This window comes from Ictalurus punctatus, chromosome 11 (genome assembly GCF_001660625.3).
Source record: "Ictalurus punctatus breed USDA103 chromosome 11, Coco_2.0, whole genome shotgun sequence".
Lineage (NCBI taxonomy): Eukaryota > Metazoa > Chordata > Actinopteri > Siluriformes > Ictaluridae > Ictalurus > Ictalurus punctatus.
Window position 1 is genome coordinate 24,830,841 of NC_030426.2, and position 16,640 is coordinate 24,847,480.

The following is a 16,640-nucleotide window of genomic DNA, read 5'->3' on the forward strand; positions in this document are numbered from 1 at the left end:
TCCACTTTATTAGGAACACCTGTACACTTGCTCATTTATGCAGTTATTTATCCAATCAACCAATCATGCTGCAGCAGTGCAATGCAGAAAATCCTTCTGGTCAAGAGCTTGAGTTACTGTTCATATCAAAACACCAGAATGGGGAAAAAGTGTGATCTCTGTGACCTTAACCTGGGCATGGTGGTTGGTGCAAGATGAGCTGGTTCGAGTTTTTTAGAACCTGCTGATCTCCTGAGATTTAACCAGACAGCAATCTCTAGAGTGTACACTGAATGATGGGAAAAACAACAACATTTCCAGACTTTTCATTTCAACGGTCTGTGCGCATGACAACCCCAGATTCCTCGTCTTGGCTGACAGGAGTGGAACTGATGAGGTCTTCTGCTGTTGTAGCTCATCCACCTCAAGAGTTCAGATGTATGTTCTGAGATGCTTTTCTCCTCACCACGGTTTGTCCCTTTGTGGAGCGGGAAGGTCAGTAGTAGCTCAGTGGTTAAGCTGTTGGACTACTGATCAGATGGTCATGAGTTCAAATCCCATCACTGCTACTCCTTTAACCCTCAACTGCCCCATTGTATTAATGAGATAAATGTAAGTTGCTCTGGATCATAACACTACAATAGAGTGTTTGGTGCAGCAGTGGCTCAGTGGTTAAAGGCAAGGCCCTTAACCCTCAACTGCTCAGTTGTATAAATGAGATCTGGAGAAGAGCATCTGCCAAACGCAGTAAATGTAGAGAGTTATTATTGGAGTTACTATAGACTTCCTGTCAGCTCAACCCAGTCTGATCATTCTCCGCTGATCTCCATCAACAAGGTGTTTCAGTCTGCAGACCCTCCACTAACGGGATGTTTTTTTATACCACATGCAAATTCTAGAGACTGTTGCTAGGAGAAAGCACCAGTGCTACGGTTAAAGTCACAGAGATCTGATAATCCCCCCACCCCCCTCCCCTTTGGGCTTCATTAGATCAGAATACTATGGATGAATCATCACGCTTTCACAAATATAAATATCACTTAAAATAAAAAAAATAAATAATATTCAAGAATACCACTTATAATTTAAAAAATAATATAAAAACACACAAAAAAAAGGACACACGACTTAAATTATTTTCAGAATCGGGTTTAATTTTCCAAACAGGACCGACACTCGCATGTGGACGTTATTACAAACATAAAACCCCATATAAAACTCCAAAAATCGAAATTCCCATCCTGTCTCTCACACTGAACACCGAGCAGAACAGCGACATAGCTCATGAAGGACTTAAGGAAAAGCACAATCATCAATCCATCCATCATTTTACACTAGCTAAAATTAAATCCAGCTTGAAATACAGCTCCTGCAAACAGCGTGGAGGAAAGAAGAGAAAACAACAGACAGACAACCACCGGTTTACTTCAGGAACCACCGGCCTCTGAATCACGGCCTCTTGGTTCTTCACGCACGTCGCTAATCGTTTAAAAAGGCTAATCCAGGGACGTCCGGTCTTGCCTGCGAAAGGCCGACGTGGCTGAGCGTCGTCATGTCTGGTACAAAATCACGACTGGTTTATTTTTGAAGACCGAGATCAGACATCGAATTCAGCCCACTCGTTGAAATGACAATGAAGTCCTGTTTCATTCGAGACGAGATCGGCTCTTCGGAGAGAACGGTTTAAATCCAAAGCAGAGATAGATTTATCGATACAGCTACCGTTCTTAAAACGCAAAAAGTCCCAAATGTAGTCGAATCAACCAGGATGTGTTTGGGTCTGATGTTTGCTTCTTTATTTTCTGGAGCTACGTAACTAACATGCAATTCCAGTCTTTTGCATGAATACACCCTCATATCTACATGTGCGTCAATGAAACGGCATCGTCAAGCCGACTAACTTCATTCTAAAACAAACAACTGTGTAAAATAGCAGGGACAGAGCATCTCTATCAACGTATTAAGCGGAGTTATATAAAATAAGAGGCGAATTAATCAGTAGGAAGATGTATGGGTGTCCTGGCTGTTTGGGTTTTTATTCACAGTTGTCCAGGGGACACGTAGGCTCAGTAGGTACGCAGTTGGCAGTGCTTCTTTTCTTCTCTCTCTCACAACAACCAGGGGGAGGGGTGGAGAAAGAAAAAAAAAACCAACCCCGATGTAATTCACGGTGTTGTGACAGACCTCGCTGTTGTAACTAGAGTGGGTACGACTTCTCCTGAATCCCACACCTGCTGGACTACGCCGGTTGGGTTAATTTGCATGCACGAGTGACATCGACGTGTAGGTATGCGTAAACGCTGACGAAACGAAAAGGAGAAAAGGTGCAGCGTAAAGCCGTCGTTCAATTTAACTCTCCTGCTACTACAGCAGTACAAGTCGGTCGCCTCATGATTAAAGACATCTAGGAAAAATAAATAGACTCTGGCTAGCATCCTTTATCACATCACAGCGAATACACAGGGAGTTCGAAAAGTCCGGAACCGACAGGAATATCCTGAGCAAATATGTTAGTCCAATTATGCTGAGCAAAATCCGCAAGAATATGATACAGCTGCTGAGAAAATGCATAGAGTGTAAGGGTGAACGTATACAGCATAGGATGTTTATCATAAATACAAAATTAAAGTATATGTTACATATTACTCTCGTTGGGTCCGGGCTTTTCACAAACCCTGTGTGTGTGGTTTTTTTTTTACTTGTGACGCGAGGACAGAACACCGCGGCTAAAAGTCGAGACGTCGGCCAACGGCCTAGTAGATTCTTAACCGAAGACGCAAACACGCTGTGCTACCTCGGACATTTTGTTGGAGAAGGATGATGCCGTTGGCCTCTTTGGGAGAATTTACACACGTTCGTGTCTGTATTAGTTAACTAGCTGAATAGCTCTCTGCTTTTGTGTGTTTGTTTTTGGTTACCCACCTCTTTTTTTTTTTTTTTTTTTTTAAAGCTGATTCGGTTCGGTTTCCAGGCAGCCAAAGCATGGGACTGAAGTTTTTACTTGCTAGCTAATTAATAAACTTGCTAGCTACACAGAAGCAAACGCCAGAAAAATCAAACATATCTTTGCGAAGCTACATTTGGGATGAAGAGAAACCCAAGTTTTCCAAACGGTCGAGTTTTAAAAAGAAAAGAAAAAGAATAAAGTCCGTCTTGGATGAGTGTGATATCAGCCGGCGCTCTGAGCTCGGACCTCGTGATGGTGTTGGAAGGTGACACGTGGGATCGGTGTGTCAGTAGTTCTCAAGACTGGATGAGGTGTTCGGAGGATGTGGAGGTCATGGGAGAATCAGTCACTGTCACTGTCGCTCGAGTCCTTTTTCTCATTCTTGTGATCCTTCTTGGGGCTGCGTGATTTGTCTTTCGCTCGCTCTCTGGGTTTGGGGCTCTCGCTCTTCCCTTGTTTTCTGCGCTTGTCCGCGTCGCTGTCCGAGCTGCTGCTTTTCGCACGTCTCCGTTTGGCGCTTCTCTCTCTGCTCCGGCGTTTTTGACTGGACCACTCTTTAGAGCTCTGGTCTCTCGCTCGGCTCTCTTTGCCCTTCGAGTCGTCGGATTTAGCGTCGCTCTTCTTCCTCTCCCCGTCCTCGCGGTCTCGCCCGTGCTCTCGGCCACGGTCTCTTTGATCCCTGCTTTTCGATCGACGCGACTTCCTGTCCCGGCTGCTGCTTCGTCGCTTGAACTGTCCCCTATTGCGTGACCTGTCTCGCTTGCCACGGCCTCTTGATCTGGAACGGGACCTGGACCGGGACCTGGACCGCCTCCTGACGTCGCGCTCTCTTTCGCGGCTTCGTGATCCTTCACGCCGAGTCTCTCCGTTCTTTGTCTTCTTGGAGTCATCCCTCTTGTCCCTCGCGTCTCTCTCGGACTGCTTAGGTCGCTCCTTGCTCTTGCCGTCCTCTCCGTCCTTTCTTGCGTCTTTGTCTTTCCTGTCCTTGCTGCTCGATTGGCCGCTTTTGTCATCTGTTCTGCTGCGTTTCTGATCCTCCTCTCCTTTCTTCTCCTTGCTCTTGCTGCGACTGCGCCCCTTTCTCTTTTCCGCTTCTCCGTCTGATTTTTTCCGCTTGTCCCTCTCCTGGCTCTTGGAGCGCTGTCTTCCGCTCTTCTCTCGTCCTTTATCTGGGCTGCTTGACTTGTTCCTCTTGGTGCCTTTCTTCTCTCGCTCAGAGTCCTTCCTCTCTCGCGGCTGCTCGGGGTCAGCTTTCTCTTTCTCCGGCTGCTCTGTGGTTTCAGTCTTCTCCTGAGACGCATCCCCTCTGGAAGAGACAAACACACGTTAATTATTATAGTTAATAATAAAGGATGCCATTTTTTTCCAGACTGCGCTGAAATCTCATCGTCAAAAGATGATAGCAACTGATGGTCGAGATCATCGTACTGGGCAAGAGCTAGGCATGAGATGATGCACTAAAGCCAATACAATCCACGCTGAAGTCACATGATATCACATGCAATGCATTAGTAAAGGAGTGACTTGCGATTGCTCGTGCCCATCACGGGCTTTCGGAACGTTTCAAACAGCCTGATCATTTTAAAATCATTTTATTATCAGTTAAACACATCTGTTTATAAGCCATAGTGTGTTTAGAACCCGGTCGTACTTGTCTCCTTTGATCCAGCGCTCCTGTGTGGTATGTGTATTAGGTTTGGCCTTCTGGGTCCTCTGCATCTCCAGTCTCCAGTGTGGAGGAGTCTCGCTGCGCCGGAAACGATCCCAGGAACGAGAGCGAGAGCGCGACGGAGTCCGATAGCGCTATACGGGGAAGGATGAAAGGAAAGGGAGGGAGATGGACTGAATTAGTTCGGGCATAAAGTACAAAACAGTCCACTTATAAAAGCAACAATCAAAGTTTCACTTATTCAAAACATCTAACTATAAACACGTTACACTGCTTTCGTACTTGGTCCCAACAATAGACAAGTTGGAATATTGGCAAAGAAACATTTGATTCAACATACTAGAAATTTCTTTAGAGTCACTCATGAGGTTTTTTAATTCAGTGCTTTGTTTTTACTCGGTTGGGAACGCTCAAAGTCTCTCAGCCATCAGTTGTGACCAAAAAACGGCAATATTGTCCATATTTAATCGAACTCCAGTGTGAACATCAAGTAAATCACACATAATGAAGTAATAATTCAACGTACTGGAGTCAATTACTCCGCTTATACCACATTCCCAAACCTCGAGACATTGTTCAGATGCTTTATTTCAAGATTCTCAGGTTTTTTGTCCTTAAAACGCTCGTGGGAGTGGAACTAATTTATTACGCATCTCGTCTCAAGCCTCGATTTTAATTCCAAAACATCATTTTAGATCTAGTAACAGAGGCTCGAGCCACTGATGTGCAGTTATTAGAGAGAGAACTGTTTGTCCCGTCTCATGCCGATAATATAAAAATAGAACAAATAAATAAATAAGTCACACTAAGCCTACTTGTCCATATGGTGGGTTTTTGTTTTTTTTTATTACTGCAAAAAATACAACGAATAAATAAATAAATATTGATACTTGCTCACTGTCTTATCCCACATGCACTCTCTCTCTGCAATAACTGCATATCAATGGCTCAAGCCACCGCTTCACCTCGTGGCCACATTACCGCCTCGGGTGTGCGTTCTTTTTCCTAATAAGTCAATTATTCCTTACACGTTCCCGGTAAAGTTTTTTGTATGTTATCAGCGATGTGTGTGCTGTGGTAGACAGTAGTCAAACTTTTTCGTTATTTCAGTTAACTTGGCGAAGTGATCTGGAACTGTAATGCGGTCAAGGCCTGAAATGGAACTACATTTGCTGCGCACAAACTAAAAAAAATAATAAAATTAATAATAATAATAATAATAATAGCACAGCTCAGAACAACTGCCAGCCAATCAGAATCGAGAATTCAACAGCGTTGTGGTATAAATAATTGTATACAAGGATTTGTTTTTGTTTCTAAACTTTCCACCCTTAGAACTCATTTCATAAATGGTAGATTAGGTTTTCCACCATAGTAATAAAATAATGAAATTCACACATCCCCAGGCTGTTCGTTACAGACTCAACACACACGCACGCGCACACAAACAGATTCTCACCCTGGGTCCTCTTCCTTTAATTCTCCGGCCGGATCGGGTCATCACCAGACGCGTGCGATTTGGTCGTGAGTTCATCGTGGGTCTGAAACACAGCGTCTGTTATTTAAACAACAGCACCAAGAGCTAGAGCTGAGACCGCGGCATCACACACTGCCACCGAGAAAGACTCGGAGAAAGACAGAGGCCCGACAGACATCTCATACCAAGTGATACATACATACAAAATTCTCATACATGATTCTAGGTCTAAAAAAAGAGAAAGTCACCAACTAAATAATTTTTTTTTTTTTAAATTATTTATATTTTTGTAACACACCTCTCCCTGTCTCTCTCTCGGTCTCGTTCTCTGTCCCTCTCCCGTTCCCTTTGCCGCTCTTTCCCAGAATTCTCCTTCTGTTTGTCCTTCCCCTGCTCCTCTTTAGGCTGAGGCTGTGGACTGCGTCTCATCAGGAAGCGGTTCTCCGGGACGGGCGGGACTTCCTCTGGACGGATCGACGAAACGGGCTGCTGAGGCTCCGTCTCCTTGGCTTCTTCCTCATCATTGGACCTAAAGACAGATGAAGTAGCAGTTAAAATACAACTTCAGTGAATGACTCCTGTGGCTGAACAACACTGAGGATCTTTGTAATCGTTAAAGCTGACTCAATCTGTGTGTGACGTGCTTAATCAATAAATAAATACATTAATAACTCCTCCAAAGGAGAATAAATAAACGTCGCATACGGACCCCTTCTCTTTTTTCTTCTTATGTTTCTGCTCCTTCTTCTTCTTCTTCTGCTCCTTCTTATGTTTCTTCTTGTGCTTCTTGTCCTCCTTGTCAGACGCCTCGGATTCCTCAGAAGAGTCCGAGGAGGACGAGGAGTCGTCGCTGCTCTCGCTGGACGACTGCTGCTTCTTCTTTTTCTCCTTCTTGGCTAGCACAACCAAAGACCAACAGAATTTTATACACGCGCAGGGATAATACCTGAAACTACTGACAGTTCAACACGGGTTTAATCTAATGACGAGATACAGCAATCTTGTAAATTGCCTGTGAGGACAACTTCTAGCTGTGGCTACTGGTATTAATTCTGCTGCGGATAATCCCGGTCTCAGCAGCGTTGTAAACGTAATTGATGCTTCTTGAATTCTCTATTCTGATTGAGGAAGGGGGTGGGGGTTCTAGAAACGCAGCATTTTCGATGGTCTTTGATAAATCACCTAAAGTAGAAATTGGAGTGCATGTACAGTACTGTGCAAAAGTCTATAAAGAGCGATAAAGAGAAATAAATGAAAAAGTCGATATTTGGTGTGGTGACCTTTTGCTTTAAAAATATATAATAATAATAATAATACAGTTTTATAAGGAAATGTAGTGAGCACTAAAACTAGTGAGCATCTTGCAGAACCAGACACGGTTCTTCTGGAGACTTTGACTGTTGCACTCACTTCTTATTTATGCAGCGAAATCCAGCAGGATTCATTGTGTTTTTTTTTGTCTGAAAAATCTCTCTTATAGGGCTGCAACTAAATTATTTTCATAATCAATTAGTTGGCCAATTACTTTATTTTTTTTTGGGGGGGGGGGGGGGGGGACGACTTTCCGTACCATTCTCTTCGTTTATTTAAAATAAACTTCACACTAAAACTTTACACAACTGTTTGTCCAATTATATAAGACTGAAAAGAAACCAACACACACACACGAGAATATTATTCATATAATTCATAAAGGACTGTAGTTTAATTCTGGCTTTTTGTGCATCCAATATATTAGTTTATATTATATAATAGTATTGACTATTATATAATATAATAGTCAATAATAAAATAAAAATAATAAATATAATAAAAGGTAATGATGACAAACAGTAAACTGAAGCAAGCAGAGTCACGCTACGTGTGTATGACGTCATGCGCCGTCGACTAGGAAGCGGCTTGTACTTCCGGTTATTAAAAAAAAACCTATTTGAGAAGATATTACCTTTCTAATATTCACACACTAGACGGTAGAATACGTAGTGCATAGTGTAAGTGTACAGTACGTCATTTGGGGCACAGATTTAGTATTTATTCTCCGAAGCGTGTTTTCGGGACAGAAGTAACCTAATGAGTAAATCTCCCCCGTGCTGCGCTCAGACCGACGAATCCATAATGAGATTCCTCAACAACGATTTCCATAAACGATTATTATCGATTAGTTGTCGCCGTTCTAGTCTCATACCACTTACTACGCTGCTTTCTTTACTGAAAAACTAATGCTTTGAATCTAAAATATTTTTGTACTGCCTCGATAATGCACAAGTGATAAAAGTAAAATAAATAAATAAATAAATTCTATAACAAAGTTTGTACTAAAAAAAATACTAAAAGTTTGTCAAACTTTTGCACAGTACTGTATACAGGGTTTTTACAGGAACCGCCAGGAACTTGAGGGAATAGGTTTAGATATACAGTAGACACCAGAAAAGTTTACATGCGCACTTACTTTCTCCAAATTAATAACAAAGCGTAGATGGAAACCATTTTAGTGTCTTCTGTCGCCATTTTTGGCCGAACGTTTCCGGATTTTAATTCACATAAATCTTCCACAATTCTCAAGATGGAAACAAGTCGAGACGAAAGCACTGGGGGAAAATACATCACTAATGCGAGATGAGGGTAAATGGGGCGGGGCTTCCAATGATTCTACATTTAATTAAAAGGTCGTAACTCATGAAAACTTAGTCAGGAACCTTTGGATTTGGGGATGAGCTCTCCGCAGTTGAGCACCTTGACCTCCGCATACGGTCGGCTGTTGGTGTCCGTCTTCTGACTCTCGATGGTCCGGATCACCTCCTGGCCCGAGATCACCTGACCAAACACCACATGAATTCTGCACGCAGAGAGACGAGATCAAATTAGCATGTTGTACTCAGGGTTAGGATTAGAGTATTTACAGACATCTCTACACTGCTATATAAATCTCTCACTATCTCACACACACACATCCTTACCCATCCAGATGAGGTGTAGGTTTTGTAGTTCTATGGTCAGGGACACAAAACAGTGAGGCAGAATGTAAATACAAATCTAATAAACACAAAAACAATGATTAATGCACATCTCCTGTTCAATCATCACATGATCATTGGTAATTCACAATTAAACCTCGGACACGCCAGTAGCTGGAAAACAGTCCCTCCGTATTAACCGGAAAAAAAAAAAAAAAAAAAGATGCATTTCCACCTGAGGAATCAGGGCTTGTTTTATTTCTTATTATATACACTACCAGTCGAAAGTTTAGACACACTCATTCATTATTTTGATTCTTCCACATTTTAGACGAACAACACAGTCATTAAAACTCTGGAGTAACACAGATGGAACTATGGGAATTATGTTGTGATATAAATAAAGAAATAAATCAATCAAAATAGCGCTTGGTTCGCTCTGTATTTGTGCCGGTATACATTATATAAAGTATATACAGTATACGCTGCGCTCGCCGTGAACCTCGGTGGAAATGCACCTGTAATATCGATGCAACCTGGAGCATTTTTAAACAACACGCGATGAAGCATTGACTCTCGGATCGATGGCCCACTGACGGTCTCCTGACTCACATGAAGAACTGTGAGCCGTTGGTGTCTTTGCCTCGGTTCGCCATTGACAGCAGGAACTCCTTGTTATGTTTCATGGAGAAGCTCTCGTCTGTAAGACACAGAGGTCATCTCTGAATTACCACGAATTCAAAGAAGTCAATAAAACAACTATAAATACTGTAAACTACAACGGAGAAGTGTAAAGATCAACTTTAATGCTTTAGTGAGATCGACCGGCTTTCTGCCTTATAAGGAATAATAATAAAATATTTAAAAACCCGAGGATGTGATGTTCCAGGAACATACATCAGCGACAGGGTGATGAAGCTGAGACCACCGTGAAGCTGATCATCAGCACATCCTCAGGTGTTTCACCCCTTTAAACCCGTGATGTCCAGCTGCACTATTCTTACAGCCGACGTTATAGAAAATGACCAATCAGAACCGAGTATTCGACAACGCTGTGGTATAGATTAAACCACCGGTCCAGTTATACTGTTAAGATTTATTGGCTATAAGAATAATGAGACAATCAGCCTAATGGAAAAGATATACATGAGAGAAAAGAAATACCTTCAAAGAATCCTCCATATATGGATTCACCACCTCTGCCATTCCCTAAAGAACAGAACAGAACAAAACAAAAAAAAGTGCACGTGTAACTTACGGCAACGAGACCAGGATTTATGAGCACATGTGAACTAAAGTGCAGAGACAACAGCGAACCGTGTGTAATATTACAATATTTAAAACGCCACACCTTCACTAAAGTCTCCTCCTTGGATCATGAAATCCTTCACTATCCTGTGGATCAGACAGCCCTTATAGTGCAAAGGCTTCTGCGTCGTCTTCCCAATCCCCTTCTCACCTTTAAAAAAAAAAAAAAAAAAAAAAAAAAAAAAAAGTGAAAAAAAGTGTCACATTTACTTCTTTATTTTTATATGTATATATATATATATATATATATATATATATATATATATATATATATATATATATATATATATATATATATATATATAAAAAGTGAAAAAAAGTGTCACATTTACTTCTTTATTTATATATATATGGGAGAAAAATATATTCACAATTCTTACAGACAATTCTACAATGCACAATATGCATCACGATATACAGGAGTGCAAAGAAAACTCCATCAAAACATTTATATTAAAAAAATATAAAATTTTTTAAAAATTAAAAGATCTTTAATGGGTACTTTAATTTCCTGTCTAGAAAACTGTATTACTTAAAACTAAAAGGGTTTTAAAAATGTGTCAAATTTTACATTTTAAAAACGGTGCGATTTTGTTTTATCCAAATCAGCTGCGTCTAATCTCTCGGTAATTATAAAAAAAAAAATATTAAAAAAAAATATACATTTTTTTAATTGTAAGAAGATAACCAGATAAGATTAAAAAAAAGGGTACTGCGAGATATTTATATAGTGATCGATTACATCATATCATTACACATCATCGTTAACACTCGTCATACCGACCTGTGCAGAGACAGCGGAAGTTTTCGCACGTCTTGGGACACGCGTCGGAGAAAAGCTCAAACACCACGCGGCCGACTGAAAACACAACGCGGGTTAGTGAGCTAAAGGATAAATCGATCACAGAAACTTGTTAGAGCGTTACGCTCGTTAGGGCGGAGTTCTCACCGAGTGTATTTCCGATGCCGATGTCGAAGAAGCAGCGCGGACGTGGCACCTTCACCCCCATCGTTCTGGCACAGAGAAAGAGAGAGAGAGATAATAAAAAAAAAAAAATACATTCATGAATATTAAATCAGTCTTGCATATATTTCCTTCTCAACCCTGTAACTGTTTACCTTTAAGCGAGCAGTGGATGTAAACAGCACTTTTATTCTGATCTCTCATCTGAAAAATCACCACATAAAGACTAATAAAACACTTCGGGACATGCTCTTACAGGAAAACTCTTCACCCTGAACTTGATTCCTTTCCCATAACAGCGAGTCTTGAAGTGTTTTATTACGCTTATACCACAGCAATTTGCCAACGTTACAATTTTTATTTATTAAGGCGAGACGCGGCAGGAGAGCAAGTGAAGATGATATGAAATTCACCAATAAAATTACATACATACGATCTTTTCCTTCATTTATAAACTCTTAAAACTCATAATAAAACTTGATTATCGCCATGTTTTTTCATGCAAAATGGGGTGTAAATTAAGCAATAAACATGGCGTGAACAGATCCTTCGGTAACGACCTTCAGACTCGCCAGAAATGAACTTTAACCTTCCTCAGCTGATGAAATTCTGTCTCCTGCTTTAGATCAGGTTGTAGTTTCTCAATACTGGCGAGCTCTAGAAAGGAAATGACCGTATTTAGACCAGCTATCATGACGCTAGAGGGGAATAGACTTTCCAATGATCTCGCTGTTTCACTGCGATATATCTGGTTGAGAAATGCCAACCAGGGACGTGACGCTGAGGAAATTTTCCCACTTTTAAACCGCTTATGAACGGCCGTGCGGATTTCACTTTCAAATTAGCAGCGATTGCATGAACGGTGGGATGTCAGTCAGCTCGCTCCACCCTCGTCACGTGACGAACGAAATCTGACTCCTGCTGATCCGACTGCAACTCCGAGTCATCCGGGTCAAACTGAATTGAGCAGACGTGTTCAGTTTTTAATTGTAGCGTCTGTTCTTTAACTGAACGAAAGATTTTTATTACTATTAAAAAAAAAAGCGAAACGACAGTGTGGGTGGTGCCGCGGTGGGCAAGTGATGTAATCAGTGTGCGACCGAACACCGTGCAACACCCGTAACACTGGTGCTTCACTTATTACACGTTCGCTAGGAACGGCGTACAGTATGCGTGACGCAAATTTCATCGGCAGAGTACGTGCGTACTGTACACGTGCCGCCCAATTTTTCTAACCGCACAGGTCGCACATGAGCATTTAATTCTTTTGCATTATTTAGTTGTTGCACAAGTTGGCAGCAGTGGCCCAGGACCGGTGATTCTCAAGATAGTTGAAGAAAAATCAGAAGAGATGGAAACGAGTGCAGGTTAGAAAGTACCAGCATTTGTATAATTCTAGCCTTAAAGTGTATAAGGACTTGTATACGTGTGCTAATCGTGGCGAGAGATTGCCCAATCACTGTCTTTACTGCTCTGTATGCCAGGAGGGGTAGTGCAAGTTGTTGTAATGCACATGCGTCGACCTCCTGTGTATGTCTACATGTCAAACGGAGTATACTTTGAAAGGCTACGGGACTATACGACTGTGCGCACACATTTTTTAAAAAACGACGTATACCAGAGGCTTAACGCAAACTTATGACAAAGTTAGGCGAAATTGACAGCTCAACGCCAAACGCCTACAAATAAAAACGTTTTAATGTGAACTTTTGTCATTTTTATGGTAACAGTGTTAAATTAGACGTGTTATAGAAGCAAAAGATACCAAAATCTGAAAATTGACCAGCGTGCACAGAAATGCTTTTTTTTTTTTTTGCCGTGTAGTGTCTCGCCTTAAGGAACAACGCGTTATAATTGTTAATTATTTTGTCAGATTTAACGCTGTGGAGCGTCCGCAAAACAGGTTTCCTCATCAGCAGCCCCCCCACTTCACTTAAAGCAAATAAGACAAAACTCTGACATTTTAAAATGCTCTTCAGTCTGAAGATGGGATCAAAGGTCAGGGGCTAACTCCTGTTAACCAAATTATGATAAATGTTACATAATAATGTAAAAAATATATATATATATTTGGCATTTGGAAGAATATTTCTACATGATAAATAAGTATTTTGGCATACACAAAACATTCTGAGATAATGAATCAGACTTTGACAATAAATCATAGGTGTCAATATCCTGAGACAATGGGGTTTTCGACATAAAAGTGCACATTGTGAGATAATAATAATAATAATAATAATCATCATCATCATCATCATCATCTCGTCATACTGATCCTAACAACAATAAAGTTAGGGTTAAATACAGCATGCATTCGTTTTTCGCTTTTCTTCTGTGTGGAAATTCGCTTTTATGTAATACTTCATTGCAACATACAATAAAACTAACTTAATACCAGAACTCTTTAATAATAAGCTACTGCACTGCATTAGCCTGCTAAGCAGCTAGTTTATTCAAACGCATTAGTTAGCATAACTAGCTAACATCGTCTATATAATTCCTCACATATTCCAAGATTCCTCTAACAGTTCACGTAAAAGATTTCACACGTCAAAGTTTAGACTCTCTTACCAACTTTCATTATTAACAATTAAGTAACAGGTCAGACATTTTAACGCTTTAATCGCTGACCTAGCTAACAACCTGGCTAGCATGCGATATTTTTCCCCACCCGTATTCGGACAAATCATTATTCCTCCCACTCCGGAATACAGGTGTGGGGGAAACACCACACGCGCCTAAAACGCCATAGATTAGCTACAAGTTCCTGAATCAGGGCTGTGCGCGCGCGGATGAGCGAGCGATTGAAAACACATCAGAAACACTGCGCGCGTTATTTACTATCTAACGACAAAATAATAATAATAATAATAATAATAATAATAATAATAATAACTAGCGGGGGAAACTCACACTTACATGCTAAAACGCTTCCAAACATAAAAACCAAACACAAATGGCAGGCGAGTTATAAGCTTCTGCTTCCAACACGGTGTTACAAAGATGGCGCCCTCTAGGACCGCGGTGCATTGTGGGTAAGAACCTCCGCGCACTGGCGTGCAGTCGCTGTACAATGATGAAGTCCGACAGTAGGCGTTCCTACTTCTGGTTGTCATAGTAACGATTATCAGTGGGTGGCGCAAATGGCATTCCACTTTTTGACAACAAATTAGTTTTCTTGCCGCTAAAATGAAACATTCTGGAGGGAGAGCGTTTATATACAAAATCCAGCAGTGTATATGAAAGCGCATGCGCCGATTTGATTAGCTTATGGCGTTAGCGCAGTTAAAGCAATAATAATAATAATAATAATAATAATAATAATGAGACACGCTCACTTTTTGTTGATATCAAGTAAAATCCCGGTGTAGCTCCTGTCTCGGTGCGTCACCACCAGTGTGTCATTCACTATCTGTTCGGTGGTGATCGGAATCCGGGAACCGGGCCGCATCTCCTCGGCCGCGGCCTCCATGTTTCCTGGGTGAAGTGTCCGGTTTGGCGCTGCTCGTTCCCGCGTGCTGGAGCCGCGCGCCTCAGCCTCAGATCCTCGCTCCTTCTGCTAGCGAGCACGAGAGGCTATGGATCACATGCTCAATTGTCTTCACTCCCATTAGTAGTCGCTGCTGTGTATATATATATATTTTTTATATGTAATATATAATATTTCTTGGTTTCCTGTGATCAAATCAACCGGAATTCACCTAAAGCAGTGGTGAAGTGGAAACAGGATTATCTTTCCTTTTTTTTTTTTTTTTTTTTTTCTTTTCCCAGAATCTGTGGTCAGGTATAAATAAATATGTAATTCCAAATAAAATCAAAGAAACTCACTTATAGATCTTATAAGGGATAATAATACATATTATCCATTTAATGATTTTATTAGTAGGGTTTTCGCAGTTATGCTGTTTTTATAAAGAGGAATCAGGCACAATCTTACATTTATTTCTCAGGTGTTGTCATACCAAATTATTCTGGTCCCCAATTTGTTTAATTTTTTTTAGTTGTTTTACAAGTTTGTCACTATAACTGATATAACGGTTTTGTTTATGGAGTGTGATACTGGTTTATTGGAAATGAACAATATAATTAAAATTCTTATTTTATCTGGGAAATATATACATAAAGCAAAGTATATGTTAACTGTACCAATTGGTAGACTATTTTCCACGGACTTGAAGATTTTTTGTATGACTCTCTAATGTCAGTACAAAACAATCGTAAAGCTGTTAAGAGATCTCGGCTGTTGATGCTTGATGTATTAGATGTACGGTTGATTTTTGATATGAGATGCATAATTTTGATTTTACTGTTTTATAGATTCAAGTGTTTTTGTATGACTTTGTATTCCCCTAGTGTTATTTCATTAATAATATAAGTAAATAAACAAACAAACAAATTTTTACAAAAAAAAAGAAGGCGCCGTGAAGGATGACGTCATTTTGTACCGGAACCCGGAAATTAACATGACACTGATTCCTTCGACAAAATCCCAGTAGGATTTTCCCATAGGCTTTTGGATTATGGCGCAAAACAAACAAACAAAAAAAAAAAACACCATTGTGATCGACAATAGTTTACAATCCTAACACGTTTTGCCCACCAAGAATTTTTTTTTAACAAATGAACACAAATTTTATGAAGTTTGAAGCCTAAATACAATCGCCAGAAATAAACAGTTAACCGTGTGCTATAAATGAATTACACCACGGTCGCTCGACCTCTACGTCACCATCACAAGCTTCCGACAACTTTTCCAAACTTGATTTAAAAAATTATTTTTCCATAATACGGATTTACTCTGTGAATGAATCTTCATCCAGATTTTTTGGGGATTTGTGCACAGCATACCTGTACTAGTTTATCTGCAAAGTTTTTTCCTGTTCGTCGTGATGACGTTTAATGTCCGCGACAACGTCTTTAGTGCCGTTTAGCAATACTTTAGCAACCGCCTTTTTGAATACGTGTAAAAGCTTTTAAAAATCATGAGTGGGGTATTACTAGTGCAATTTATGTCGTAGAATAAAACGTGAAAATATTTTGAGCTTGTGTTCACCACAGACCTTATTTCAGGCGTTTAACCAAAATCCCATTCAATAAAACACATTGACTTCAGGATGATGGAACCGGAAGTGCTAAAATGCTAACTCGTTTCCGGGTTTTGGCGTACAAATGAAGTCATCACTCCAACACTATGTATCAATAAAACATAAACTAATACGCTGATATTGATGATTTATGCTCTTTTTGTAAAATGAGAAAGAGTTGGTGACGCATTTGTTTTTTCAATGTAAAATTATCCATGGAGAGAATTGGCAGAATTTACCTTTAATTCAGTAAAG

General features: G+C 40.4%; 1 protein-coding gene across 3 annotated transcripts; it reads right to left on the reverse strand.

Moving 5' to 3' along the window:
• Positions 1-1,112: 1,112 nt before the first annotated feature.
• Positions 1,113-14,875, reverse strand: ppig (peptidylprolyl isomerase G (cyclophilin G)). Of its 3 annotated transcripts, none has more exons than XM_017479884.3 (13): positions 14,640-14,875; positions 11,284-11,348; positions 11,119-11,193; positions 10,378-10,485; positions 10,191-10,235; positions 9,639-9,726; positions 9,030-9,059; positions 8,769-8,908; positions 6,782-6,968; positions 6,371-6,601; positions 6,055-6,136; positions 4,578-4,729; positions 1,113-4,232 (listed from the first exon to the last, which is right to left on the reverse strand). In XM_017479884.3, exons 1-13 carry the CDS (start codon positions 14,771-14,773, stop codon positions 3,269-3,271), a joined length of 2,301 nt encoding a protein of 766 aa, XP_017335373.1. In that variant the 5' UTR covers positions 14,774-14,875; the 3' UTR covers positions 1,113-3,268. The 3 variants fall into 3 exon arrangements, with proteins under 3 accessions (XP_017335373.1, XP_017335371.2, XP_017335374.1); XM_017479882.2 differs by lacking the exon at positions 14,640-14,875 and adding an exon at positions 14,221-14,360; XM_017479885.3 differs by lacking the exon at positions 14,640-14,875 and adding an exon at positions 14,215-14,290.
• Between the last annotated feature and the right edge of the window lie 1,765 nt (positions 14,876-16,640).